The sequence below is a fragment of the Podarcis bocagei genome (genome assembly GCF_964188305.1).
Source record: "Podarcis bocagei genome assembly, chromosome: 7".
Lineage (NCBI taxonomy): Eukaryota > Metazoa > Chordata > Lepidosauria > Squamata > Lacertidae > Podarcis > Podarcis bocagei.
The window spans coordinates 28,473,264-28,499,796 of NC_138132.1; the positions used below are offsets into that span (position 1 = coordinate 28,473,264).

The 26,533-nt window shown below is 44.8% G+C and overlaps 1 protein-coding gene and 1 long non-coding RNA gene across 2 annotated transcripts in view; both read right to left on the minus strand.

Moving 5' to 3' along the window:
* LOC308592566 overlaps positions 1-26,533 on the minus strand; it is a 280,852-nt gene that overhangs the window by 50,543 nt on the left and 203,776 nt on the right. The window lies entirely within an intron of this gene.
* The window catches only part of MAN1C1 (mannosidase alpha class 1C member 1), a 129,782-nt gene that overhangs the window by 10,501 nt on the left and 92,748 nt on the right, over positions 1-26,533 (minus strand). Inside the window, exons 3-7 of the mRNA XM_081204068.1 lie at positions 25,361-25,476; positions 20,275-20,355; positions 15,593-15,687; positions 5,185-5,308; positions 1,263-1,356 (exon numbers count right to left, since the gene is read on the minus strand). Of these exons, the coding sequence (XP_081060194.1) occupies positions 1,263-1,356; positions 5,185-5,308; positions 15,593-15,687; positions 20,275-20,355; positions 25,361-25,476 (510 nt within the window). The remainder of the gene's footprint in view (positions 1-1,262; positions 1,357-5,184; positions 5,309-15,592; positions 15,688-20,274; positions 20,356-25,360; positions 25,477-26,533) is intronic.

Sequence of the window (26,533 nt, forward strand, 5' to 3'; positions counted from 1 at the left end):
TCTCAGTGCATAGATTCTTCAGGGCAGTCAAGGATGTGCAAATCACCCTTTTTTTCAAAGAAAAGAACAGAATTTATTCCCACTGCTATATATATATATTCCTAGATGTGAATACATGTATGGCGAGCCTCTCCATCAATGAGTATTAATGGTTTCCACTTGAAATGCAGGTTAGTATGTGGTGGCTTCTTGCATGTTTTCAAGCTTACTGGAAATACGAAAATCCCGTTCTGAAGATTCTCTACAGTTTTTCATTGGTTTCAAGCACAGTCAAGCCTGGCACTGTTATCAGTGTCCTTTCCATTCTTAAAATAGGTGGGGGTTTTTCTGGTAGCTCAGACAGCAGCAGAAGGACTAGTGACACATGTGTTGCTTGTGACCTTCCCTGTTTGACCACAGTGCAAAACACGATGCTGGACTAGAAGAGTCTTTGGTCTGATCCATCAGGGACCTCCTCATACTTTATCCTAAATCTACTGCTTATCAATTTTATTTGATGCCCCAGAGTTCTCTTATTGTAAGAAAGGGGCAAGGAATTATCCACAGCATATATACTTTATAAACCTCTAACCTGCCCCTCATATTAGTACCCCCCTCCCCCGGTCTGGTCCTTCCTGCCCCTTGCAATGTTTTAGCTTAGGAAAGTGCTTTTGGCCTCTGACAATCACAGGGGAGAACAGAGTCCTAGAATCCCGAATCCCTTCAACTCTTTTATAGCAGGTCTGGGAGAACTGTGGTCCTTGAGGTACTGGTGACCTACAACTCCCATAATCCCCTGACTTCTGGCCACGCCAATAGGATTTGGAATCCACCGTCACGTGGACGGCCAGAGATTTCCCATCCCTGTTTGATAGGAGTCTTTCAGCCTATGCTTGCAACTGCAGCAGGTGGCTACTGAAGAAAGAGAAGAGGAACATCCCAAGGGTTAATACGGTTGGTGCGTTGTGGAGGTCACTTGTCCAAGGCTGCCCATCCCGCCTCTTAGTCTAGTTCGCCTTGTTTGGTCTTGGATGTTAAGAGATACTTGGCAGGGATCAGGGCTCTGGGCGTGAGTGATGACTCTCTTGCATCTGTTCAGGAGAATTGCTTTGACTGAAGCACCCTGCATAATGAGCTCCTTGATTAGCATCAGCAAGGATTTTAATTTGGCGGCTAATGTTTCCTTGGCTTGATGCTCTTGCCCTAGTGAGAGGCCCTAGAAAGTCTGCCACACATCAGCAAGCATTTCTCTGGCTCAGCCGAGGGACTCTTGAAATACTCACGCTGCACCCAGTTCCCGGTTACTGGACTGAGGAAATTAGGGTAAAGTCCCTGTGGCTTCTCAATTCTGTTCAGGACTTTGCGGATGTTCATCACCTACAAGCAAAAAAGAAAGCAGAAGAGATAAGCTCCTTTCTTTTTTCCAATTCACAGGTGGAGTTTTTTAAAACAACAACAACCCATAAACAAACTACCTAACCAACCAAACTGCCAAGCAGCACCAGTTTCAATCAGTTCTGTGCACGCCTTGTTGTCCTGTGGGAAAGCAAACACTGTCCTTCATTTCCAAATCTGTGGTCTTCAAGAGAAGACCTTCCTATAGGAACACAAGATAAGGTATCAGGGCATGCTCTGAAAAGTCTGAAGGCATGTCATGAAGCTTCCTATGTGGACTGGGGCCTGATCAGTCCTTTGATGGGAGACTGGCCTAGAACTCCACAGGAGTTTCAAGAAGGAACAGGTGCAGGATACGAATACATTGGGTAGAATTCTAATTTTCAGATATGCATTAACTCTTCCCAGCTGTGACTCACACACTCAACACTAATTAGGCTTGTGGGGTAAGCAATGGAAGCTTTCCCTCACCTTTAATTACTGCTGAGGAGGGGAGTCAGTGGGCCGGGAATTGTTCTGTGGGTCTGCTGCTCCACATAGGAAGCTACCTTATATTCAGTCAGACCACTAGTACAGATTGGTACATTTACTAAGGAAGTGATGTGATTTGGTGAGTGTTATGTCAACCTCCCTCCACAAGGGCACTCATGCTTGGGAAAGGGCTCCCCTTCTTGTGTCTCAGGCCTTGCAGTGGGTTACTCCTAAAGAATATAAACCTAGTGTTGCCAGATAAGGTCAAAGTCATCTCCCCAACTTGCTGCTTCTAACAGTAATCATCCAAATGCCTCTGGCAGATTCAAGAGTACAAGAACATTCCCTCTTGTCTGTCCCCAGTATCAGGCATTCTGAGGAATACTGTCCTGGAAGTACATGTCCTGGGACATGTGGCTACAATTGACACTGCTTGCCAGAAAATCTCACCCATTCACTTTCCTACTGTTGCTTCGGATTCACCAGGGGCCAAAGGCACCAGGCTGACAACTGAAGGCCTGTCCCAAGCAAGAAAGAATGAAGAAATAGATGCAGCTTCCTATAAGTTTCCTGATAAGGAAAAATCAAATCTGTTGCCGATCAACTGCAGCCTGTGGCCTAGCAACTACCCATGCATTCCTTCCTGTTTTCCCTTAGCCAACAGACCTTTGGCTGGCTGGGACATCTCTTGTCTCAGGTAGTTGGAAAAGCCAAGCCAATGGCGTCTGGTGGGCCAAACAGCAGCCGGATCTGGCTTGAAGGCTGCCAATAACTGGTTCTATGGTACACAAAGAGCAATGGCCAAGGGTGTTGGCATTTCACCTCAATAAATATTCCTGATAATTCAAAATTTAATAGCTGTTTGGCAGTGAGAAATTCAGGCAGGTGTGTGAGTCCCACTACTTTCAATGTGGACGGTTTTTACAGGAGGCGTTTCTGGCCGCCTATGTCCCTCATATTTTATAAAATCTAGCTAAAGTGGTCCTACGCAGACACAATACTTAATCATAGTTTCTTTTAATCTTCCATAGTTGTGGTAAATCCCATCACTTAACTGTGATGGAGGACTGGTTTACAAACTAGAAAGTGAAACCAGAGTTTAAAACTGAGTTTGCAAACTATGGGTTGCACTGTTCTCTGTTTTAAATACTATACCTACACTGAACAAACCATGGTTAAGGCAGCTTCCCTTGCATTCCAGCCCAGGGTTAAGCAACAAACAGGGGTTAGCAATAACTAGGATTGATTATGAAGTCTGCCCCAGGCGCTTTTAACTAGCCAAAAAAGTTGGTTCCAGCCACATAATCACAACTGTTATCCTGTTAACCACCCTGAGACCTGCAGGTATAGGGCAGAATATACATTTAATAAACAACAACATCATACTGGTGCAGCCGAAGAACCTGGCACGTTAATGATGTGTCCATAACAAACAGGGACAGGCAGTGCCCTATTAAAGGGCCCAGGCTGCCTTGGCTGTGCGCTAATGAGCTGATCAGCTTTTTCAGAAGCCCATTTCCCTCTAGATGGCTGTCTGCAACTGGTTCCTCCTGTGCGCTTTTGTTTTCTCACGCAGCTTTAGCTTTAATCTACTGCATGTTCAGAGCAGGCGAATCCATTAAACAAGCCAGTTCTCACACTTATTGATTGGCTGGGCTTAATAGCACAATGGAGATTCAGTCGGCCTCTTGGAAAAGCATTACGAACCTCACCCCCTCTCCCAAACCCAGAGCTCTCCCCCTACACCATGGGATGTCTTATGAACAAGACATAACTCTAGGTTGATCATAGAGTTGGAAGGGACACTGACGATACTCTAGTCCACCCCCTGCAATGCAGGAATATGCAGCTGTACCACACAGGAATCGAACCTGCAACCTTGGCGTTATCAGCACCACTCTAACCAACTGAGCTATCCAGGTTTAAAGCTGAGTTTGCAAACCATGGGTTGCATTGTTCTGTTTTAAATATTACACCTACACTGAACACACCATGGCTAAGGCAGTGGCCTTTACCCTCTCACCAGGGTGTTTCTACTCTTCCTTTCCAATTTTGCCTTTCCCACCCTACTAGGCTTCCTTTCTCTGATCTTCTTCTCGGCTCATGCCATTTCTCATTCACTCCGTCCTTCAGTGAACTTCATCACTCTTATGCAATGGGCCCTGCTCTGTTCAGGCCTTATCTTCTCCGTTCCACTTCCGTGGCTTCCCTGTTTCACATTCATCTCCTGCTACTCTTGTGTCTCTTGCTTCTCTGCTGCCCCTGCCCTTTTGCATCTTGCCTTCCTATTATCCATTCTGGGAATGGGCTGATTGTTCGCAAGGTGTCTTGCTGAAACAGCAGGGAGAACTTATCAGAGCGGTTTCTCCCAGGGTGGAACTCTGGGCTGATCTATTCCTGCTGGACTCGAGGGGTGGGTTCTGATTCTAATTGGAGCAGTTTGTCTCCTTCAGAGTGAGCTATTCCAAGGATGCTGAGCTGGAAGGAAGCAAGGGAGGAAAGGAAGGTTCCCAGCAGCACATCTAGTTCTTCGTTCTCTCTCACACAATGAACAAGAGCACGGAATAAAACCTTGAGGTAAAAAGCCAACACTAATACAATTATTGTCTGAAAGAGGCTCCAGAGGAGCTCCTTGAGCTGCTGAAGGAGGAAATTGCATAATCACAAAATATACTGTGCCCTTAGAGGGGGGCATAAACCTGTCTTAGTATTAACACATCTCTCTCATCAACAGATACTTTGGCAGGCCTAAGAAGTTGCGGCTTAAGCACGCACCCCTCCTTTGGACCTGGCCAACAGCAACACAGCTGCTTTTAGAAATAACCATAAAAGAATCAGGATTTTTTCTTTTAAAAACTCTGCTTTCCCAAACTGGGGCTTCTAAGGGCTTCTCAGACTTTCCATCCACGGTGTCCTCATTACGTCGGTCAGGACAGCACATTCAGGAGTGCCTTATTTTACTGACAGACAGTCAAAAAGGTGCCCCAGTACAATTGCTAGAATGAGCCAAGACGCTTAACCCTGATGACTCCCTGCGTCTTGGCTCTGGGGCTGGAGGGAGAGTGCTGACAGTAACTGCTCCTGGAGTTCCATCCAGCTCATCAGAGACTGACTGACGCAGCCTGGTGGGCAGAGCCAGGCAGCTGCAGGCTTGAGTCTGAGTCACCAAAGAGGCAATGGGCAGGTTTGTGTAGCAGCAAGAGGTTCCTGCTCCTCAGGAGCTCCTCAGCCAGATGGGTGGAGTATAAATGAATTACTATCATCACCATTATCATCACAAGCTACAATTACATCTAGGGAGGAGGAACGTACCCGTGAATGTGTAAGGAATGTACTTGCCTTTTCAGTATAAACAGGATTTCCGGACAGCTCCGAGAGGTGCACAAATTCTAAGTGGAGGCTGCCAAATTCTGCTAAAATGCTGCTTCCTGCGGATGCCCATCCCCAGCTCCAGCTCATCCCACTGCAGGGGGCAGAAAAGAAAGCATTAAATTGCTAAGCACAGAAAGCAGACTCCCAGAGCCAGCCCCGCTGCAAAGCTGGTACAGTCTATTCACTGCAAGGTCTATCTGTAGGTCAGTGGCTTTCAAACGGTGTTACTGGTAATGTTAGGATTCCTCAGAGGTTTAACGGGGTCCCTCAAAGAAAAGGGGCGGTGGCCCCCATCACTACCAATCCTCCACTTCTACAGTGCCCCCCGAGTGTGTTCAATGTGTTCTGAAGTGCACTACCCAGAGAACAGCCTTGCCGCACAGCAGAGACGGGGAATCTGCTGCTCTGCTACAACTCCCATCAACCTCAGCCAGCACGGCCCATGCCCAGATGTGATGGGAGTTGTAGTCTAGCAACATCTGGAGGGCCACAGCCCTCCCTTACAGCCTTCATCAGGCCTGAATCACTGACTGTTTGTCCCAGAATCATCTGCAAGGACTGACAAGTGTGCAGGAGTTTCTCAGCAGGCAAATCCACCGAGAAAGGGCCACAGCTCAACCGCAGAGAACATGCTTTGCATGCTAAAGACCCCAAGCTCATCTCCAGTTAAAAAGACCCCCCCAGGTAGCAGGTGATGGGGAAATGCCTCTGTCTAAGCTCCTAAGGAACCACTGCCAGTCAGAGTAAACAATAAAGGTCAATATGGTCACTGCCAGAAGGAAGCTTCCAATGTACGTGGAACAGATGTGGAAAGGACTCCTTGCAGCTGTTCGAAAACTGTGAACCTAGATGTAGGGGTGGAATACCTCAGGCCCAGGCGCCATAGGCAGCCCTCCAGACCCCTCTCTCTGGGCCTCTGCAGTCTCCCAGGCTACACATCCTCCCCAATCACACTCCCATTGGCCTTGCTTTTCGCGCTCCTCAAAGTCTATTTGCCTGGCTGGAATGTGTCTTTGTGAACTCAGAAAATGACTCTTGCCTGCCTGGAGGGCAGATAGAGAGGAGTGGGTAAATGTGAAGAAACTAGGCTGCTGTACAGAATGCAATTTGCACATTAGTTACATTTCCCACTTTGCCTTGAATGCCACCCACCAATGGCAAGTGGCCCTCGGCAGGTTGAACGGAAGGGAATGCGGCCCCCAGGACACACCCTGGACATAGATCATGACTTATCAGATGTGGCTGGTAAGATCCATTTTCTTGTTCCATACAAGTAAACTGAAAGCACTGGAGCGTGCCCTTCAGTGTCTGAGATGGAGCAAATGCAACAATTATTATTTTTTAAATCAAGTCTTTTCACCTTATCCCAGAAGTTCTGCTTTTCTTAAATAGGCTTTTAATCATTTTTCACCTTCAAACAACTATACTATGGTTATCTTTCCCTGATCTTTTTGCTGCTCAATTAAAATTTATATGTTTGTGGCTTCTTGGTTATTGCCATTAATTTGTATTGTGGATTTTACTGCTGCCTTTCATCAGATCAAAATGTGGGATATTAAGCCATAACCATAGTATATAAAATAAAACACACTCAGCCCACTAGAGAGAAATAATATTGGGGGGCTACAGCCTGCGTTTTTGCAGGCAGCAAAAACAGGAAGTTCTCATAAGAAAATAAGAGCCTGCTGATCTAGTCTAGCATGCTGCTGGGCAATGGCTGGTTTAGTTCAGCATACTGCTCTCACAGTGGCCAACCAGATATCAGGACCTGTGCATAACAGCACTCTCCCTACTTGTGATTCCCAGGAACTGCCATGCAGAAGATCCAGCGGTGGAGGCAAAACATAGCCATCATGGCTACTAGCCACTGATTATTAATTAGTCTAATGCTCTTTTAAAGCCATTCAAGTTGGTGGCCATCACTACTTCGTCTGAGAGCAAATTCCAGAGTTTAACTACGGGCTGCTTGAAGAAGTACTTTCTTTTGGGTTTATCCAGACTTAACTTTCCTCTGCGCTTTGCAGATGTGGTGTGAGCACCCTGAATCAGAGCAAGTGGCAATCCATGGACAATACAAATACCCTGAATAGATGCAGTTTTAAAGAGCGGGGTTTCCGCAGGAAAATTTATGGAGCAAAAAAAGAAAAAAGCGGTGCTCAGACATGGCGTTTTAAAGCACAGACTTTTGCCTGGAAAAAGCAGGGGGAGAGGTAAGTGTGGATAAGCCCTATGTCTGCTCTGAATCTCCCAATCATTAGATGTCCCTAAATTCCACTCTTAAGAGAGAGGGAGAAAACTTGTTCTCCATCCATTTTCCCCACACCATTCTTAATTTTACACACCTCTATCACATCTTCCTCTTACTTGCACATTCTCTAAACTAAAAAGCCCCAAATGTTATAGCCTTTCTTCATAAAGGAGTTTCTCCATTCCTTTGATTATTTTGGCTCTCAAGGCTCAAAGGCAGTCTTTTGCAAACTGCTCCCCGCCCCCAATATTTTAGAATACAATCCAGCATTTTGGGAGTTGGATAAGACTGTACTAGTGAGTGAGTTCTCGGACAAGGTTAGCAAGCTGTATTTGGTCTGAATGTCACAGGCTGTGCAAGCCTGAGAACAGTGTACATTTCCCCACATTCACGCAGAGTGCAAACAACACCATTGGCAGCACTGGTCATAGGTGACTGGGATAATCCAGAGCACAAAACCAAAAGCCTGAAGCAACAAAAGTGCTGCTTCTGGTCTTAAACCAAAAATGACACATGCAGCCCCAGTCCTTGAGAACACTGTAGAGAGCCACTACAGTGTTAAGAACTTGCTCACCAAAGGCAGAAACTTTCTCACTTATCTGCTTCAATCTCATAACACAACATTCTTGATTACAGTCTTTCTTTTCCTTTTTAATCATCTCTGCCTCATGCACTGCGACCCATATCTTTCAGGGTTTGATCTGAAAATAGCCTCTGCAGCTGCTGGCTTGGGAGAGTTTCAGTAGTTTTCATTTCAGGAGAGATGCAGGCCTGATTTTGCAATCTCTTGAATAGCATGATCATGGGTGGCAGATTGCTGCGCAATGCTCCCTTCTCTTGGTTTTGTTTGTTTGTTTAATTAAAAAAAGGAGGAGTTAATATTGCTCCAACTGGGGGGAGACAGCAGATGGCGCTGAAAGGCTTGTGCAACAGGCACTAGGATCGCTGGTTCAAGGTTTTATAGACAAATGCTCTCTTGGTGAGATGTCAACTGCGGACAGGTCCACACCATACATTGAAAGCATACGCAACTCACATTTAAAGCACATAACCTGTCCCCCAATCCTGGGAACTGCAGTTACCCCCTCACACAGCTACAATTACCAGCACTCTTAACCAACTACAGTTCCCAGGATTCTCTGGGAAAAGTCATGTGCTTTAAATGTGCATTGAGTGTGCTTTAAATGTAGAGCGTGGATCTGTCTTGTGGATCTAGATAAAAGGATGGGTGTGTGGCAAGATATTTTCCATGGACAGTTACACCTCCAACAGAAATTGAACCCAAACTACCTTCAAAAGGCATTATGAAATTAGACAGATTCACAAAGGATGGGTCTTTCAACAGCTATTAGCTGAAGGAGACGTCTATGTTCAGAGGCAGCTGCCTCTGAATGCCAGTTGCTGGGGGGCAAAAAAATGGGGAAGATCTGTTGCTTTCATCCTCTGCGCATGGGCTTCCCAGGAATCCCATTGGCCTGCTTGTGGGCTTCCCATGGAGGCACCTGGTTGGCCACTGTGAGAACAGGATGCTGGACTTAGGTAGGCCTTTGGCCTGATCCAGCAGGCTCTTCTTATGTCCTTATGTGTGTGTGCAGTCTCATGACTGCAAGCTTGAGGGCAAGGCCTGCATCTTTTAATTTTGCTTTATGTACGCTGCCTAGTTACTATACATACTTGAGAAAAATAAAAATTCATTAAACACACAAACGTTGGGTTCAACATTTTTGTTATTTTTTAAGCATTTCGGATGGTGGTTGCCTAGCAATTCATCCTCTGTACCGCTGTCATTAAAGCAAGATTAATAGGGTCAAGTTATAAGAAACTTGTTGGGTCATAAATCCAGGTCTGTTTGCCTCTAGCAACAGGCATAAGATACGTGCCAGGGGCTGCAATAATGCTAAACTCACGTACCTGGAAATAAGCCCCCCTGAACTCAGTGGGACTTTACTTCTCCACAGACACAAGTTACAGAAAATTGCTTCAAGTTGCAAAAAACTGAAAGGGGGTTTGGAGAGAGGACAGAAAACCTGTATGGCCTTTTGCTTCTTCTTGCTTAACAGGGGGAGGGTCTGTGCAGATTTCTTCCTTCCGTCCCAGTCAGACGTCTTTGATAATCGTCACCACCATGCCCTTTTCTCTCACCCCTTTGGGATTATGTTCTCACATAGGGACATTCAGCTCCCCTGCCCCCTCCATACCCTCCAATCGCAGCACACTGCTCTTTCAGAGTCTGTAAAGCCTCAAGAAACCTCCAAACATTTTCATTTGTTCAGTGTTAGCCAAGGTTGCCGGTGAGACGTCTGGAGGATTCTAGACCAGCAGTATCATTGTCTCAAGTGCCACACATGTGGCATTTGGGGCAAAAAGCCTAGCTGGTGGTATCGAGTTTAGTGGAAAGGGACAGAGGGGAAGCACAGCTCTGGGACTTTCTTCAGAGCAGAAGCATCAATGCCATGTACTGGAGTGACAGGGCAATTGACAGACCCTTGTTGCTCTAGCAAGGCTTACAAATGTGTTTGTGACAAATTAGCATGGAGAAAGTTAGAAAATGGGGAAAATAACCAAGCAAAGGCAAGGTAATTCTTTTTCTTTGATGCGGGTTCCTCTTTCACACTAGCAATTTAAATCATAACACTTCATTGAAGGATTGTTTGCGTTTCTAATCAAAAGCTAAAGGTTACATTACAGCTGCCTGAATAACTTTTGTGAAAGCCTAGCGTTGAACCTGTGCAGTCGTAAGTAAGCAGCACTGAGTTCAACAAAGTTTACTTCCTGGAATTTATGCACAGGATTGCTGTCATCGCTAATCCTAATATACTGGGCATTCTGTTATGTAGTGCTGTTATGTAGTGCTGTATTTGTGCTGGTATACACAGACAAGAGCAGCACCACATAGCATAAGATCCTATTTATTTATTTATTTGTGTGTGTGTGTGTGTGTGTGTGTGAGAGAGAGAGAGAGAGAGAGAGAGAGAGAGAGAGAGAGAGAGAGAAATGAACTTCTGCACACACTTGTGTGTGTGAGATGAACTTCTGCACTTCAAAATTCACCTCAATGCTGATTCAGCCAGATTAAAAAGAAATAGAAAAAAACAGACAGGACTTTATGAGAACAGCATCCTGAACCAGACTGTAACCCATTGCAGTACAGGCACAATGTGAGAAAAAAACCACAACCACATCCTGTACAAAGTTAGGCCACTGGGTTCATCTGCAACTCCCTCTTGGCTACAGCTCTCCAAAGCCTCTGAACCTTTCCCAGACCTGACACCTGAGAGCTTTTCAATAGGTTCGACTAGTTTCACAAGGTGAAGAAAATCTTGGCATGGCTAGAGGTGTTTGTGTGGCTGGAGAATTATAGAAAGATCTTACGACTTGAAGGACTGGAGTAAAATTATGATAAAAGTGTGCAAAGGCCTTGATGTAAGATGATGCCTTCTGCCAGACAAAAAATAGAGGAGCTGTGGCTAACTCCGCCCCCCCCCCTGCAAGCAATCCAGGAATATGAGATGGTTTGTGCCGCTGAATCAGTTATTTCTTCTGATCTGCCTCTCTTCTTATTCCCCCTCTCCTCCCAATCATTAGATCACATTTTCAAAAAGTTGTTTCTGTCTGCCACCATGAGAGACAGAAACTGACTTTGAAAGTGGAGACTCTCAGATTGGGTTGTCCCTAAGCCTCAAGGCACCTTTCGCATATACTGTGCATAAATTTACCGTTAATATTTACCATGCTGCATTTTTTACATATAAAAAATAAAGAGGCAGGGTAACAAACAAAGAAAAATCCAGCTTTTCTTGAAATGTTCCATCAGCAGTCCCAAAATAGCCGATGCCCTTTGGCAGCTGTGCTCAGAGCAGCTGGCCATTGTGATGCAGTTCTTGTGGGGAGGGAGGAGCGGGGCACATGATCCCAGCAGCTGTTGGTCTTTTGACCAGAGGCTGTGCCCTGGCTGTACCCTTGTCCGTGGGGTTCAGGCTCCATCCTTCCAAAAGCCTAGGCATCACTATGCAGCACCGGAGTAGCAGGACGCTGCCCACTCTTCGTTTTAGAAAATGCCATCCCCCACACCCAGGCATAGTTCCTCTCCTTGTCTTAGGGTGAAACTCCCAGTCAGCTGCTGTATGTGGGTGCAAGGGAATGAGGAAGCCTCCTTAAGCACAAGCACAATATATGGAATTGATGAACCAAGAGATTGAATGGAAGATAAAGCAAATGAAACAAAAGACATTTGAATCGGCAGATAAATGTGGCAAACTTCTGGCATGGCAATTGAAGAAAAGGCAGAAATTAAATACAGTTACAAGCCTAGAAGTGGATGGAAAGAATATATCTAAACCTAATGAAATTAGAAATTGCTTTTTGAGTTATTTTAAAAAACTCTATACTTAAGGACTGCAAAATGAGGAAGATATAGATAAATTCCTTGACAAATATGGATTACAAAAAATCTCTCATCAAAGTAAGATGGATCTGAATCAGAGAATAACAGAACAAGAGATAGAGGCTGCCATTCAGAATATGCAACTGGGCAAATCTCCAGGACCAGATGGACTGACTTCCAGATACTACAAAGCTTTGAAGGAGTGGTTGATTCAACCATTAAAAGAAGTCTGTAATGAGATTCTAGAGGGAAAAAAGGCACCTGAATCGTGGAAAGAAGCGTATATTTCACTCATACCAAAGACAGAGACTGAAAAGACTCAATTGAAGAACTACCGCCCAATATCATTACTTAATGTGGATTACAAAATCTTTGCAGACATTTTGGCAAAAAGATTTAAAAGAGTGTTGATGGAGAAGATTCATAAGGACCAAGCAGGCTTTCTCCCAAAAAGACACCTATCAGACAATGTAAGGAATATAATAGACATTTTGGAATTGTTAGAGGTGAAAATTAACACTAAAGCAGTGCTGATTTTTGTGGACGCGGAGAAAGCCTTTGACAATATTTCTTGGAGTTTTATGAAAAAGAATCTTCACGGGATGGGGGTAGGCCAAGGATTTGAGAATGGTTTGGGTGCGATATACTCTGAACAAAAAGCCAAGTTAATTGTAAATAATGTGGTAACTGAGGAACTCAAGATAGAAAAAGGAACACGACAGGGATGCCCAATTTCCCCATTGCTTTTTATTTCAGTTCTGGAGGTGTTGCTGAATATGATTAGAAATGACCAGCAGGTTAAAGGTGTACAGGTCGGAGATAAACACTATAAGCTAAGGGCATTTGCAGATGACTTAGTATTGACCCTACAAGAGCCTGACACTAGTACGAAAAGGGTGTTGGAGATAATCCAACAATTTGGCCAGGTAGCTGGATTTAAACTGAACAAACAAAAAACTAAAGTCTTAGAAAAAAATTTAACAGCCACGGAGAAGGAGAAATTTCAAGAAGAGACAGGACTGACACTGGTTAAGAAGGTGAAATACCTAGGGGTTTATTTGACATCAAAAAATTTGAATTTGTATAAGGACAACTATGAAAAATGCTGGTCAGAAATTAAAAAAGATCTAGAAATATGGTCAAATTTGAAATTGTCAATGTTAGGCCGAATTGCAGTGATTAAGATGAATGTATTGCCTAGAATGTTATTTTTGTTTCAAACCTTGCAGATTCTTGACAAGATGGAATGTTTTAAGAGGTGGCAGAAAGATATCTCGAAATTTGTCTGGCAGGGCAAAAAGCCCAGAATCAAATTTAAAATATTGACAGATGCTAAAGAAAGAGGGGTTTTTGCCCTGCCGGACTTAAAATTGTACTATGAAGCAGCAGCGTTTTGCTGGCTGAAAGAGTGGATGCTCCTCGAGAACACAGACATTTTGGATTTGGAAGGTTTTAATAATGCATTTGGTTGGCACGCATATCTATGGTATGATAAAAGTAAGCTGCATAGGGCCTTTAAAAATCATATTATTAGAAAAGCATTGTTTAATGTTTGGATAAGATATAAAGATCTGTTGGAAAACAAAACCCCCAGATGGGTGTCTCCAGTGGAGGCTAAGGCAGTGAAGAAACTCAATATGGAGGTCGGATGGCCGAAGTATTGGGAAATTTTGGAACAGGAGGGAGGTAAATTGAAATTACAAAGTTATGAGAAAATGAAACATAAAGTACAAAATTGGTTTCAATATCATCAAATAATGGAGTTTTTCAAACAGGATAGGAAAATTGGCTTTCAGGTGGAAAAATCAAAATTAGAGACTGAACTGTTAGAGCCCAATACTAAGAATTTATCAAGAATGTATAACTTGCTGCTGAAATGGAATACACAGGACGAAACAGTTAAATCGGCTATGATTAAGTGGGCACAGGACATTGGTCATAACATTATGTTTGCTGACTGGGAATGGTTGTGGAACACCGGTATTAAATTCACGGCATGTAATGCCTTAAAGGAAAACATTATGAAAATGGTTTACAGGTGGTACATGACCCCAGTCAAGCTGGCAAAAATTTATCATTTGCCTGATAATAAGTGTTGGAAATGTAAAGAGACTGAAGGTACCTTCTATCACCTTTGGTGGACATGCCCGAAGATTAAGGCCTTCTGGAAAATGATTTATAATGAAATGAAAAAGGTACTTAAATGTACTTTCCCTAAAAAACCAGAGGCCTTTCTCTTGGGCATTGTCGGCCAATTGGTGTCAAAGAGGGATAGAACTTTCTTTATGTATGCTACAACAGCAGCAAGAATACTCATCGCAAAGTATTGGAAGACACAAGATCTACCCACTCTGGAAGAATGGCAGATGAAGGTGATGGACTATATGACACTGGCTGAGATGACAGGCAGAATCCGTGATCAGGGAAAAGAGACGGCGGAAGAAGAATGGAGAAAATTTAAAAGCTATCTTAAGGACTATTATAAACTTGATGAATGCTAGAATGTTGAGGTTTTCAGAAAAAAAAGGGATACAGTGATACAAGATCAGATTATAGAAAAGATTAAGACGACAGAGGTTGGAAAGGAATATTTAGAAGTTGCTAAAAAATTATGGACATTGGGATGCAGAAAGGGGGGGTATGGGGGAGCCCCGGAAAAGAGGTTTATGAAAAAATGTTTGAAATTATACGTGTTTGTATGTCTTTTTAGGTGTTTGTTTGTCTTTAAAAATTCTGTAAAACCAATAAAAATTTTATAAAAAAAAAAAAAGAGGAAGCCTCCTTAAGCAAGCCAGACTCTATCTGAGGGTGGGCATGCTGGCCAGGGCAGGGTGGGGAGTGAGCTCTACCTGAAAGCTATTTCATTGGATCATAAGAATCGTGGAGATGGAAGGGACCATGAGGGTCATCTAGTCCAACCCCTTGAAATGCAGGAATCTTTCACCCAGCATGGGGCTTGAACCCACAACCCTGGGATTGCTCTACCAACTGAGCTATCCACTGTGAGGGAGCTGCAGGGATGGCAGAAATGCTTTGAAAGCGAGATCTGGTGTGGAGAAAGTGGAGAGGGAGGGTTTTCTTTCCTCTACCCAGCCCCAGGACATAAAAAGATGGAACTGAGAGGAGGTATGTCTCATGCGTATACAGTCAAAGATTTGAAGTAGCAAATGCTTCAGTTTAGGCCAGTTCAGGTTTGCCTAGGGCACGGGTATAGAACTTTTTTTCCAGCCTGAGGGCCACATTCCTTTCTGGGCAACCTTCCAGGGGCCACATGCCAATGGTATGTAGGGCTAGAGGCAGCAGTGGGCACAGCAAATAATGTAAATATTGCCTTTGTGCAGCAGGCTAGTTTCTGCAAACACATTCCTCTCTCTATCCTCCACATAGAAGAGCAAAGACATATTCCAGCCAGACAAAAACACTTGGGGTGCAAAGCAGGGCCAGTGAGGGGTGTGGCCAGGGAGCGGAGGCATGGCCCACTTAGCATGCCCAGTGATCAAGGACAATGGGAGAAGTAGCCCAAAACATCTGGGCCATGTCTCTGCTCCCTGGCCAGGCAACATGTTGGCACTAGGGGAAGCCTACCACCATCACGCTCTGCTTGTGAGCTTCCCAGAGGTACCTGGCCGCTGGAAACGGGATGCTGGACTTTTAGCCTACCCTCTAGCTGGGCTTGCCTGCTCTCGTACCAGATGCAACATCTGAATTTATTGAAGACAACAGATGAACAATATGTGCCTTGCCTGCCCAGGTTTATGACTCCCCGTGGGATGCCCGTAGGTGTGTTAAAGGCTGGCAGAAGTTTCTCTCCAAGTTCTAGGGCTTTGCTTTTGAAGACCTGTTTGAAAGAGAGAGAAAGAGAAGAAAGACATCGTGAGAAAGCAGATAAGGAAAATAAGAACTGTGCAGGAATGCAAATTGTGTTGTGTTTCCAAATAGAAATCTCCATATGTTTAGTTTGTAAGAGGCACTTCACAGAGAGGCAGGCTGGGGTTTCAATCCACACAGACTTTATTTTTTCTGCCAGGATTAAATGCAATGTGTTTGTGTGCATTGGCCACAGGGGCTATCTCCGCCCCCCCCCCTGCAAATGTAATGAACTATTTGAACCATCAGCTGGGGCATCAGGTTGGGGATGGCAGCTTCACACCAACCCCAAATCCCTCCAAAGCAAACCAGGACACAAATGAATTCATGATCCGAAACAGCAGCCGTAATGCAAAGGGAGATGAAGTGACTGCACCTGAACCAGTCACCTGTGAATGACTCGAGGAGGTGAGGAAAGATTCACCCTGGAAATTGATCTTCTACAGCTGGAGACAGGCATCATTTTTGCAGAGCATTTAGGATGATAGGAAAGAGGCACTGTTGTCTGTAAAGTGCACACTCAGCCCACCACAAACCCCAGTAAGCCTGCAAAGCTCTCTTTGACCAGATGCAATAGCATACAAAAGAAACAGGTATAAACACCACCAATAAGGATGCCTCTTTCATACCACCTTCAGCAGCCTTTAAACCTGTTGCCGGTCTGCAGCCTAAGCAAGCCAGGAGTTGCCAATTTAGGATACTAAGCAATAACGTATGAAATGATCCACTTTGGACATTTTTAGCAAGAACGGCTTTGGCCAAGAATGTGTGGTGGACATTCAAATAAACAACAAGGGGTCGGGAGAGCTGTGAGGACCTCAGCTCGTCTGCAGTCTTGGGACTCAGCACAAGTAATTCATTTGCAATAAGATGCCTACTCACTATCAGACTCCGCATTTGCATTCTCGCCATTTCTCTCCCCCCCCCCCCCCATCATCCATGTAATTTACAGGCGAGCCCTGTGTTATCTGAGGAAATGGAAAATGAAGAGGATTATGTGAATGCGTCCTTACATCTGGCATGAAAAACGTGGCATCTCCTCGTGTGGCACAGCTCATCTCTCCCCCCTCCTCCCCACAAGCCACTGCTCCTTTAACCAGCTGAGTAAAGACTAACCAGTAAGTCAAAGGTTTCAGCTTCAAATCCTGCCACCTGATCTACTGCCAACTCACTCGGAGAAGCTGGCTTATGGCTTCTCTCCACATATTCTTATGCTAATGCCTTGGCAGGCGTGCCTTCACTCTACTTTGAGAAGTGTAATCATTGCTTTTTGTTTTTGGCTGGAAGGGTGGGTGGAGCAGGATGGGCATTGCATGACTGAGATGTTCACGCCAAGGGACAAAAATGATTTCAGGAAACAGAAACCACAAGGGGTCTGAAACTTGAAGCACAACCACAACAGCTCCTAATGTAGTGTCAATATACCTGCATCACACAGCCTTTTTGCTCACAGTTCATTACTACACAATGAACACCAGGATCTAGAACTTCAAGTCCACAGTTAATGTCTTCCTCATTCCTTTTTTTCACACAGCCTTTTTTCTCACAGTTCATTACTATACAATGAACACCAGGATCTAGAACTTCAAGTCCACAGTTTTCCTCATTCCTTTTTTTAACAGTTTACTGTCTGTTCTAGTTCATTTCCAAGGTTCTTTTTTTAAAAAACTTGGCAAATTAAGTTTCCCCAATCTGGGCCTGCCAATTCTTTTGAGGAACAATTACTACCAGTGCTCAATAGATTAGTCATGACAACAGGAAACCTATTAAGTTGCTTAGGCACAAGCTTTTTCCTTCAAGCCCCCCTAAGTGAGTCCAAGCTGCAGCTGATGGTTCTAAGACAGCAGGAAATCCTCTGGAGGATATAGTCCACACTGTTTCCCTATATATTTGGGGGCCTTTCATTTAGATGGCAAAGATCAGGTCCAGATGGAGAGAAGAGGTGGAAAGAAAAATGACCTGGACGTGCCTAAGCCAGGCATGTCACAGAATTTCATCAGAAATGAAAGAGAGAGTGGAAACTGCCACAAATTACATTCTTGCAAGAGCTAGGGCAGCCTTCGTCAACCAGGCGTCAAGGGGGGTTGCAGTTGAAAACATTAAGGAGACATCAGGTTGGCAAAGGCTGAGCTACTAAAATAAACAGCTCCACAGCTCAAAACACACTAGGATTATTATTTTTATTATTTTTTAAGTAGCAAAATGCTAAAACCTTTGCACACAACTCCTTCCATTTTTGGCCCTGGATTGGTTTAACTCTCTTGCTCAGATATGGTTCTGTGGACAGGGAGCTTGCCGAATGCTCCAGCCTCTGCCTTGGGCATTTTGCGCAATCCCTCCATGCCCACCGTCAGAAATATATGATGCGAACAGCCTCTGCTTGTACTTGGGAGCAGCGGGAAAACAAGGAGAAAGCGTACTGCAGTGGAATTTTATCGCTCAGCAAAATTCATTTTGGCAAGGGAGATTAATCTTTGTTGAGGCTGGAGGCTGCATCACCTTTGGAAAGCAGATGGCATTCACTCAAAAGGGAAGAAACAACTTTGGAGGGACACACCATAGGCTGCAGGGGTATCACTAAGGCCCTCTCTTCCCCCTGCCCTAGGTTCATACCTTGCCCATTCAAAGCCTGTCAGTTAAAAGCAAACTTCCTCTCCAACCCAGATCTGGGACTTTGGGTCATCAGGGATGGCCCAGTTCCTCAGGGCTTGAATAGGCAGCATGACTCCCTCCAGATCTGTATGCAAATACATATTTTCAAGGTGTGAAGATTAAGGTTTGGGGCAGGGAACCAGGAAAGGAGAGGTAGCATCATTCGTTCTGTTTCTGTAGAATAGGGTGAGCTGTAGCTTAGTGGTAGAGCACCAGCCTTGCATGAAGAAGTCCCAGGTTCAATCCCCAGCATCTCCAGGTAGGGATGGGGGAGAACACTGTCTGGAATCCTGGAGAGGTGCTGCCAGTCAGTGTAGACACTGCTGAGCCAGATGGACCAGTGGCCCGACTCAGTATAAGGCACCTTCCTATATTCCTGTGCTAGCAATATGGAGGGACACCAAAGCCCTACCTCCTGATCCTTGGAAATCTCACAGACAGAGGAGTCCCTCTCTGGCTTATGCCGCATCACCAGGTGTTGCTCACACACTTGCAAGACTACATTTGCAGTTGTACGGGCCAGAACCCCTCTCAAATGAAAGCTGGAATTTTCAAGGTACCAAAATCCTGTCCTCGGCAGTGAATTATTGTGCCTTTCCTGTCCTTGCATAGCATCAGTCGGGGGGGGGCGGGTCTGTGTGCTTTTTGCAAGTACAAGGACTGAAATCAACGAGCAAGCTAGGATTTCTAACCAGCCCTCTCAAATCCAAGGCCACAGCTCCATGTGCTAAGATGCTGGTTTTCAAAAGGGAGAATGAGAAAATCAGTCATGAGGATAAGTTGCCTCAAAGACAGCTTATTTATTTTTATGTAGTTTAGCAAATTTATAGCCTGCCTTTCCCACCAAAGATACCCAAGGCAGCTTCTTTGCCATTGCCACCCTCTCCCTCTTCAGTGCACAGAGGACTAGCATATGGATGGTAGAGTCCCTGCATAAGATTCTGCGATGCACGCTAACGCATGACACCAGTTTGCATGAAGCAATAAGCTCAAACACACACAGCATGCTGTACGAAGGGAGAAGGTTTCCATCCCCCCCAATTTTCTGTTTTTTAAATAGCTTGCTAAGACAGCGAGTAGCCACTGTTTCCATGCCGGCTGTAGAAGAGGGTGGGTTCTCTTCCACTGCAGCTGGCATAGGAATGAACCCTCTTAGCAGACTAGTCTTTTGTTTTTCTGTAAGTTGGTAACTTTCGTTGGCTTATTATTTACAAGACTGCTCTATCTTCTGACTAAAAGTTCTGAAGGTAAGTATTTACTCATCTGATAAATGAAAACCCTAAAGGGACTTTCCGTCTTTGGACTGAGTTTTGGTGGCGGTTACAAAACGTGTGGGGGGGGGGGCTTGCAGTTGGCGGGGCTTCCGCAGAATGGTGCAGGATGCCTTGAAAGGCAGAAAACAGAGCTGAGGGCCTTGTCAAGCTGCCTTGACACTCATGGCTGCTTTTGCGGCGATATAGCGGAAAACAGCCGCCACTAAAAATGACACTTACCCCACTGCAGCATTTAACGTGACCCCGAGGGACCTATGAAAGTTCTTCTCTCGAACATCAGGAAATTAACAAGTTCTGAACGCAAGGCCAAGATCACGGCAAACAGCATTTCAGCGGGGACCAATGTACCAAACCAAAGAGCTATTTAGGAAAAATTGTCCACGGGAGAAAATATCTATACAGATGAGCCAGGCAAAGTAATTATGCAAGACTTAATTAACAGCCATCATCAGCATTCCAATATTTATAAAGGAGTCAGATTTTTAGCTTGCTGAGACACAGGGGACTGCTTCGAAGGGTTTGGTGGTTAGGGTTCTCTGGGGGCAATTGTGTGTGTTGGGTGGGTGTTGGTGGGTGGGTGTACGAATACAGCTCTCTCAGACGCTCCATGTATGAAACGATGTGGAACAAACCTCTTCTCCAGTTAGGTAATATGCAGCCAGAAGCCCTCCGACGTAGCGGATGTTCACTTCAAACAAGGAAGCTTCACCATTCTGTGGAGAACAATGGGGGAAGGTTTCAGGTTATATGCTAACCGGACGGTAAGACTGTAAGACTGACCAGTGGCACAAAGTAAGCAAAAACACATTCCTCAGGATGGAACTTGAAGCTGATACAGAGCGTGAGGCTGCTGGCCAAAACAGAAGCCCTGAGTTTCCTTGCAACTTCTCCTCCAGTAAATCTCACTGCATGACATCATAGCACTGAGCGTGTCGCTGCCCACTTCCATTAGCTGCTTAAAGGGGTGGGGGGAACATAATGGTGCTTAGCAGTGAGATGCTAGCATGGGGGAAGGGGAGATGGAAATGCAGGGCCTTTGCCAGCAGTGCTATATCTAGCAGTGCTCTCAGAGAAGAAGTCACACATGGCTGCAGCACACACTGAAGAGGTGCTGAAGTGAGCCTTGGACCTGCTCACCCTCATCCACATTATGCTTCGAATGAAAACTGGGGCCTGGGCAGGTCGGTTCCCAAGCAGGATCCCACTTACACAATCCATAGGTTGGCAAAACGGTGGTGGAGGGGCTTTCCATGTGAGGGTTTTTTCCCCAGACAGGCCTCTGATCACATTTAAGAGGCTACGTGAAGTGGGAGAGAATATGCACATCCACAGTTTGCCCCATGCCATAAACCGCTCCTGTGTGTGAAACTGACACACCAGGGCCATGTGTGAACTGCCACATATCATGTAGCACAGTGGCGGTGAACCTTTGTCCCTCCGGGTGCTGCTGAACTAAAACTCCCATCAACCCAGGCCACTAGCCATGCTTGCTGGGGCTGATGAAAGTTGTAGTTCATCAATATCTGGAGGGCACCATGTTGGCTATCCCTGAGGGGTTCTTAAAAAGATGAAAAACAATGAAGTCACATGAGGAAAGTACAGGTGACTCTCAATTTACAGTGGGGTTACGTTCTGCGGATTGCCAAAGTCGTTTTTCCCAGATGCCCACTCCCTTTTTAATTTTCTTTTCTTTTGGCCAAGTGTGTAAAGCTGAATGTGTGCATGTTAAAGAAATGTAAGTTATGAACTACCTATATACTAACCCTAGAGTTACCTGCTTACTAGCCCTGCTGTGAACTTTACTCAGCGGACGAGGCCTTCCCACATGCAAAGGAAAGGGTGGGGCTTCCAAAATGGTGCTCTCCAGATGTTGCCAATGGGCCAATGGCCAGGGATGATGGGAGCTGTTGTTCAGCAACCTCCAGGGGTCAAAGGGTCCCTACATCCAATACAGCCATTTTAAAAAGTGAAAGAGCTTTACATGTCTTCCCTAACTTATGTAAATTCATAGGCAGGGGACTGGGCCAGCAGTGCCAGCAACTGAGTGTTTGAATGTTACAAGAAGGGTGTTGGCAGGAGAAGACAGGAAACATGATTGCTGAACGCTTCCTGTTCCCTCTGCTTTGTGTCTCGTTTGAAGAACTCGCATATCCATTTCGTTCAAATAATGGAGGGGTACGTTATGGATAGGCAGGAGACAATGGGGGTATTTCTAAGCAAAGACATTTGGGACAGTATGGTGTAGGAGGCAGACCTGCGTAGCTTTCTTTCTTTCCTGGGCATCCACTGATTTGTAAATGGGAGTCTTTCAGATAACCCTTTACCTGCAGCTAGTTGTGATCTATAATAATCCAGCTTTGGATCAGTGAAATGTCAAAGCAATTGCAGTCAAATTGTTCCTTTCAAAGATTTGCTCCTCAAGCCTGATCCTGCATGACAATTCAGTTTTGCTTTCTGAATAAATATCAGCTTCTTGCAACACACCCGCACGCACGCATACACAGCTTCCAGGTAGAACATCTACTTCAGGGATGAGTAAAAAGCACCATTAGAAAAAGGGAAATGGAAAGGAAGTGCAAGAAAGCAGCATACATCAGCCTTGAGAAAGGGTCACAGGTTTCTCTCCTCACATCATATACAGGGAATAACTCTCCCTCCCTCTCTTTCCCACACACACTTTATTCCCCACAAGGAGCTCTCAGTGGTACACATGGTTTTCCTCTTATTGCCTTCTCAACAACCTAAGAAGGTTATATGAGGAGTGTGCAACTGGGTCACCCAGTGAGTTTTACAGTGCAACAGGGATCTGAGTCCAGGGCTCTGTACACACTATACATTTAAAGCACACACACATACTGCCACCTGACAAAGAATGGTGAGATCTGTAGTTTACCCCCAGAGCTACAATTCCCAGAACCCTTAACAAACTACAATTTCCAGGGTTATTTGAAGGAAGCCATGTATGGTACATATACAACCACTGTGGCATATTTCAAGTTCTGAACATTTTCAGGTTGGTGTGACTTTAGAGTAATGTGTGGAATGCCACAAGCCTGACATTTCATAGCTAAGTATATACATTAGTAAAACTGGGTCTCAGGTGTGCAGGCAGGGCAGGGTGGCTGAATCCAGCTGTTAGATAGGTCAAGCCTGCCCCATGCTAGGCTACCAGTGCCTGGCTGTGTGTGGCCAGGTGGGAGCATCAGATGAACACACATGGGAAATGAGATGGTGAGAGGAAACAGTGGCTGGGGTGCCCTGAAGTGTAGCCCACACACCATCCAGCGGAGGGACAGACAGCCATGAGGTGTGGCATTTTTATTTAAGGATAAGACACTTGCCCAGAACCATCCAGTTCTGACTGGACCAGTTTTGAACCTAGGACTTCCAAATTTTAAGTCCAATTCTTTTAGGAAATAGTTAATTCATCTCTGCTCAAAAACAGACAGAGTTACCAGCCTTTGGGAACAATGCACTGTATATTTTATTTTCCAACTGCATCACCTACATGTTGGTTGATTCTTGACTGCTGACAGTATCAAATATGTGTGCACGCGCATGCACACACACACGGTTTTTAATGCAGACCCGGTCTCATCCCCATTTAAATCCTGCGATCCAGCTATTTAAAAGGTTCATTCTTGAATTTGCAGATTGATCTGTGAGGGCGGATGGGGTGGGAGGAAGAGCTTTTGTGAAAACACAGATCAATTATCCCTGTCTATTCCATCTCTTGGCCTATCGATCTGATGCCAAACACAAACCATTCAACCAGAATTTATCAGATGCGACTGTCCGTTTGCAAGTTTGTGCTGGTCACCTCTTTCAAAGTGACGCTTTTCTAGGAAGGTGAGGCAGCTGAACTAGCTGCTCTTGCTTCGAAGAAAATGCTAGTTATGCTGCAACAACTGCAGCATAGCTCTGAAATTAGAATCTGAACACCATCTTGGTAAACACAGGATCTGCAACCTCAGTAGTTTTTGAACCAGAGACCCAAGGGATGCATGCCAGCCTGTGCATATCACGACCAAGCTCTAACCTTAGGTGAGAGTGGCACAGGGACCGGCAAAGAAGCTGTATCTCAGTGGCTGAGCATCTGCTTTGCATGCAGAAGGTCCCAGATTCAATCTGTGCAAACTCTCCAGCTAGGGCTGCTAAGTTCCCTTCCCTGAAGAGTAATGGCCAGTCAGTGTAGGCAATGTTGTTTTAGGTGGGGAACCCTTTACAGGCCAAGGACCACATTCCCTTCTAGTGACCATTTACCAACTGTGGGAGGGGCCAAAGGCAAAAGTGGGCGGAACAACTAACAAAAATGCCATCTCTACACAGTAGGCGAGTTTCTACACACACTCACACAGCCCTCTCTACCCTTCTGCAAGGCAAGCAAGAGGCATTAGAAGAGTCCAAGAACACATTCCAGCCAGGCAAAAACAATAAAAGAGGGTGCAAAGTATATCCAGTGAGGGGTGTGGCCTGGAAGAGGAGGCGTGGCCTGGAGGGTGCAGACCTGAGGGCCAAAGAGAGGCCTGGGGGGCTGCATTTGGCCCGAGGCCTGAGGTTCCCCAGTTTCCTTTGCTCCTCTGTCTCTTAACAGAAATAGGCCAGAGAAGATCCTGATCCCTATTCCAGCTTCTAGGTCAGCTTCTCTCATTGGTCTGAAGAACAGTGGCGATTCTCTTCCAGTATTTAGCCTCTAGGCTTATTACACAGAAGGCTGCACTAGCTCATGCAAAGTTATGTTTAGCTTCATTTTCAAACGGTGATTAACTGAAGCGGAAGATTCAGAAACCCATTTATGATGGCCAAATACCAATATCAGACTTAAATGTTCATAAGAGAGCCCCTGCAACCCAGTGATTTCGGTTCAGGTCTGGGAGGTTTGGGTTCAAGTCTCTCCTCCACCAAGTTGCCCCATTCTGCACCTCCAATAAAAATGTGGTGTTAGATTTAACACAACTTTTTATTACAAATTGAAAGTGCTAGGCTGTTAACACTTGAGCTTCAAATGCCTGCAGCCATGTTTGACTTCTGAAACGACCAACCTTGCTGAGTGGACAAGGAGTAGGAGTTGGAGATAGAAATAAATGACACTTAAGGGGAAAGCAACAGAGAAATTGACATGATTGGATTTTATCTTCTCTGATGCTCTTATTCAGTGAGCAAGGGAAATTCCTAAATAATAAGAAGCATCAAGGACACTTTGGGCTCATTCACACTTCCTTTTGTCTGTGTTTCTGGTCATAGGTCTGGGAATTCCAAGTCTGTATCCCAGCGTTTTGTGGTTTTTTTTTGCTTTTGTACCAGAGCTTTCACTGGGTAAACCCACATTTTACCACTGAACCAGAGTAAATGGCAATCAGGTTTTCAATGGATTGCTCCATTATTTTGCTTGTTTGTTTGTCCTGGCACTTTCCCTGGGAAAATAGACATGTTACCACTGAATCAAACAAACAAAATAAATAAATAGACAGACAGACAGATTGGACACGGACTTGGAAAGCCACTGGACCTTTGCCTAGAAAAGTGTGTAGCAAAGGTTAAGTGTGGATGAACCCTTTCTTGGTACTTGACAGAACTGCACCAATTCCCAATTCTCAGCTTGCTTCTGCTGGGTCTGCATGCCTTTGTTTGTGAGGAGCCCAAAGTCAAAACTCCAGGGTCCCAAACATGCCAGGCGGTTTCTGCAGCTCAGAGAAACATATTCAAAGACTGACTCACCACATTCAAGTCAAAGTTCTTCTCCACCCAATCTTTGGCTTCTTGGAATTCTTCTTGCAGCTCCATGATATACAGAGTATCTAAGGCATCCACCACAGTTGCTCCCCGGAGACCTCCTGCATCAGCAGAAAACAGAACAGTTTGAAATGGATCTTTATTCGACTTCCCATGTGTTTGTGCATGGGTGGTTGTAAAAAACAACAACCCCAGAAACACTAATGGTTAAATGGCATTTAGCATTCACGTTATCATTTAGAATTTATACAAGATTCCGGCTGGCATCTGTGCTGCTGTTGTTTTTAGCTACGTAATTGTTTTAACTGCTTTTATATATGTATTGGTTCTTAATTGTTTCTATATATGCTTTTATATGCACATTTATTGCATTGTGAAATTGCTTCAAGATGTTTCATGGGAAGCAATTCATAAATGAAATAATATGGTACTTTTAAAGGGGGCAAATTCCTTCCCCAAGGAGTTTATGCCTGAAATTGTGATTGGGATGTGTATGTGTGCCAAACAGAGAAGCTAGGCAACAGAGAAATGGCTGAGGTGTAAATGGGAGTCACAACACACACACACACACACACACACACACACACACACACACTGCTTGCTTGTCAAATTGGCTTCTAAGTGTTTTCCAAGTATAAAACCAATTACAAAAATATATCCACTCAGAATTAAAATATACAGTTGAACAATTTCATCAAAACATTAAATACATGCTTAAAATGTAGAATAAAACAAGCCCATTAAAATAACATAACAATGAAAACAGTCAAAACAGCAATTGCATCCGGAGGTTCAGGTGAGGCGTTGAGGGAAATGCTTGTCTAAATAACTGTGTTTTCAAGAGCCAGTGGGATGTCAATACTGATGGGGCCTCTCATATTTCAGCACAGAAAGCATTCCATAACACTGGTGCTACCAGTTAAAAAACCTGCCTTTGTGCCACAGCTCCATAGCTACATTTGCAGCTGAAAATTCAGCTGTTGCTGAGTGTCAAGGGGTTATTGCTGAAGGCTTTCCAGACAGGGCAAGTTCTGGTGAAGGGCGCTGGAGGACTTTGTCATTGAAATTTCAACAAGAACCCCAGTTTTCAACCCATCTTTAAAAACACAGCTTTAATTTTTATATCCCATGTTGAAACAGTGTGTTCAGCCTGGGTTC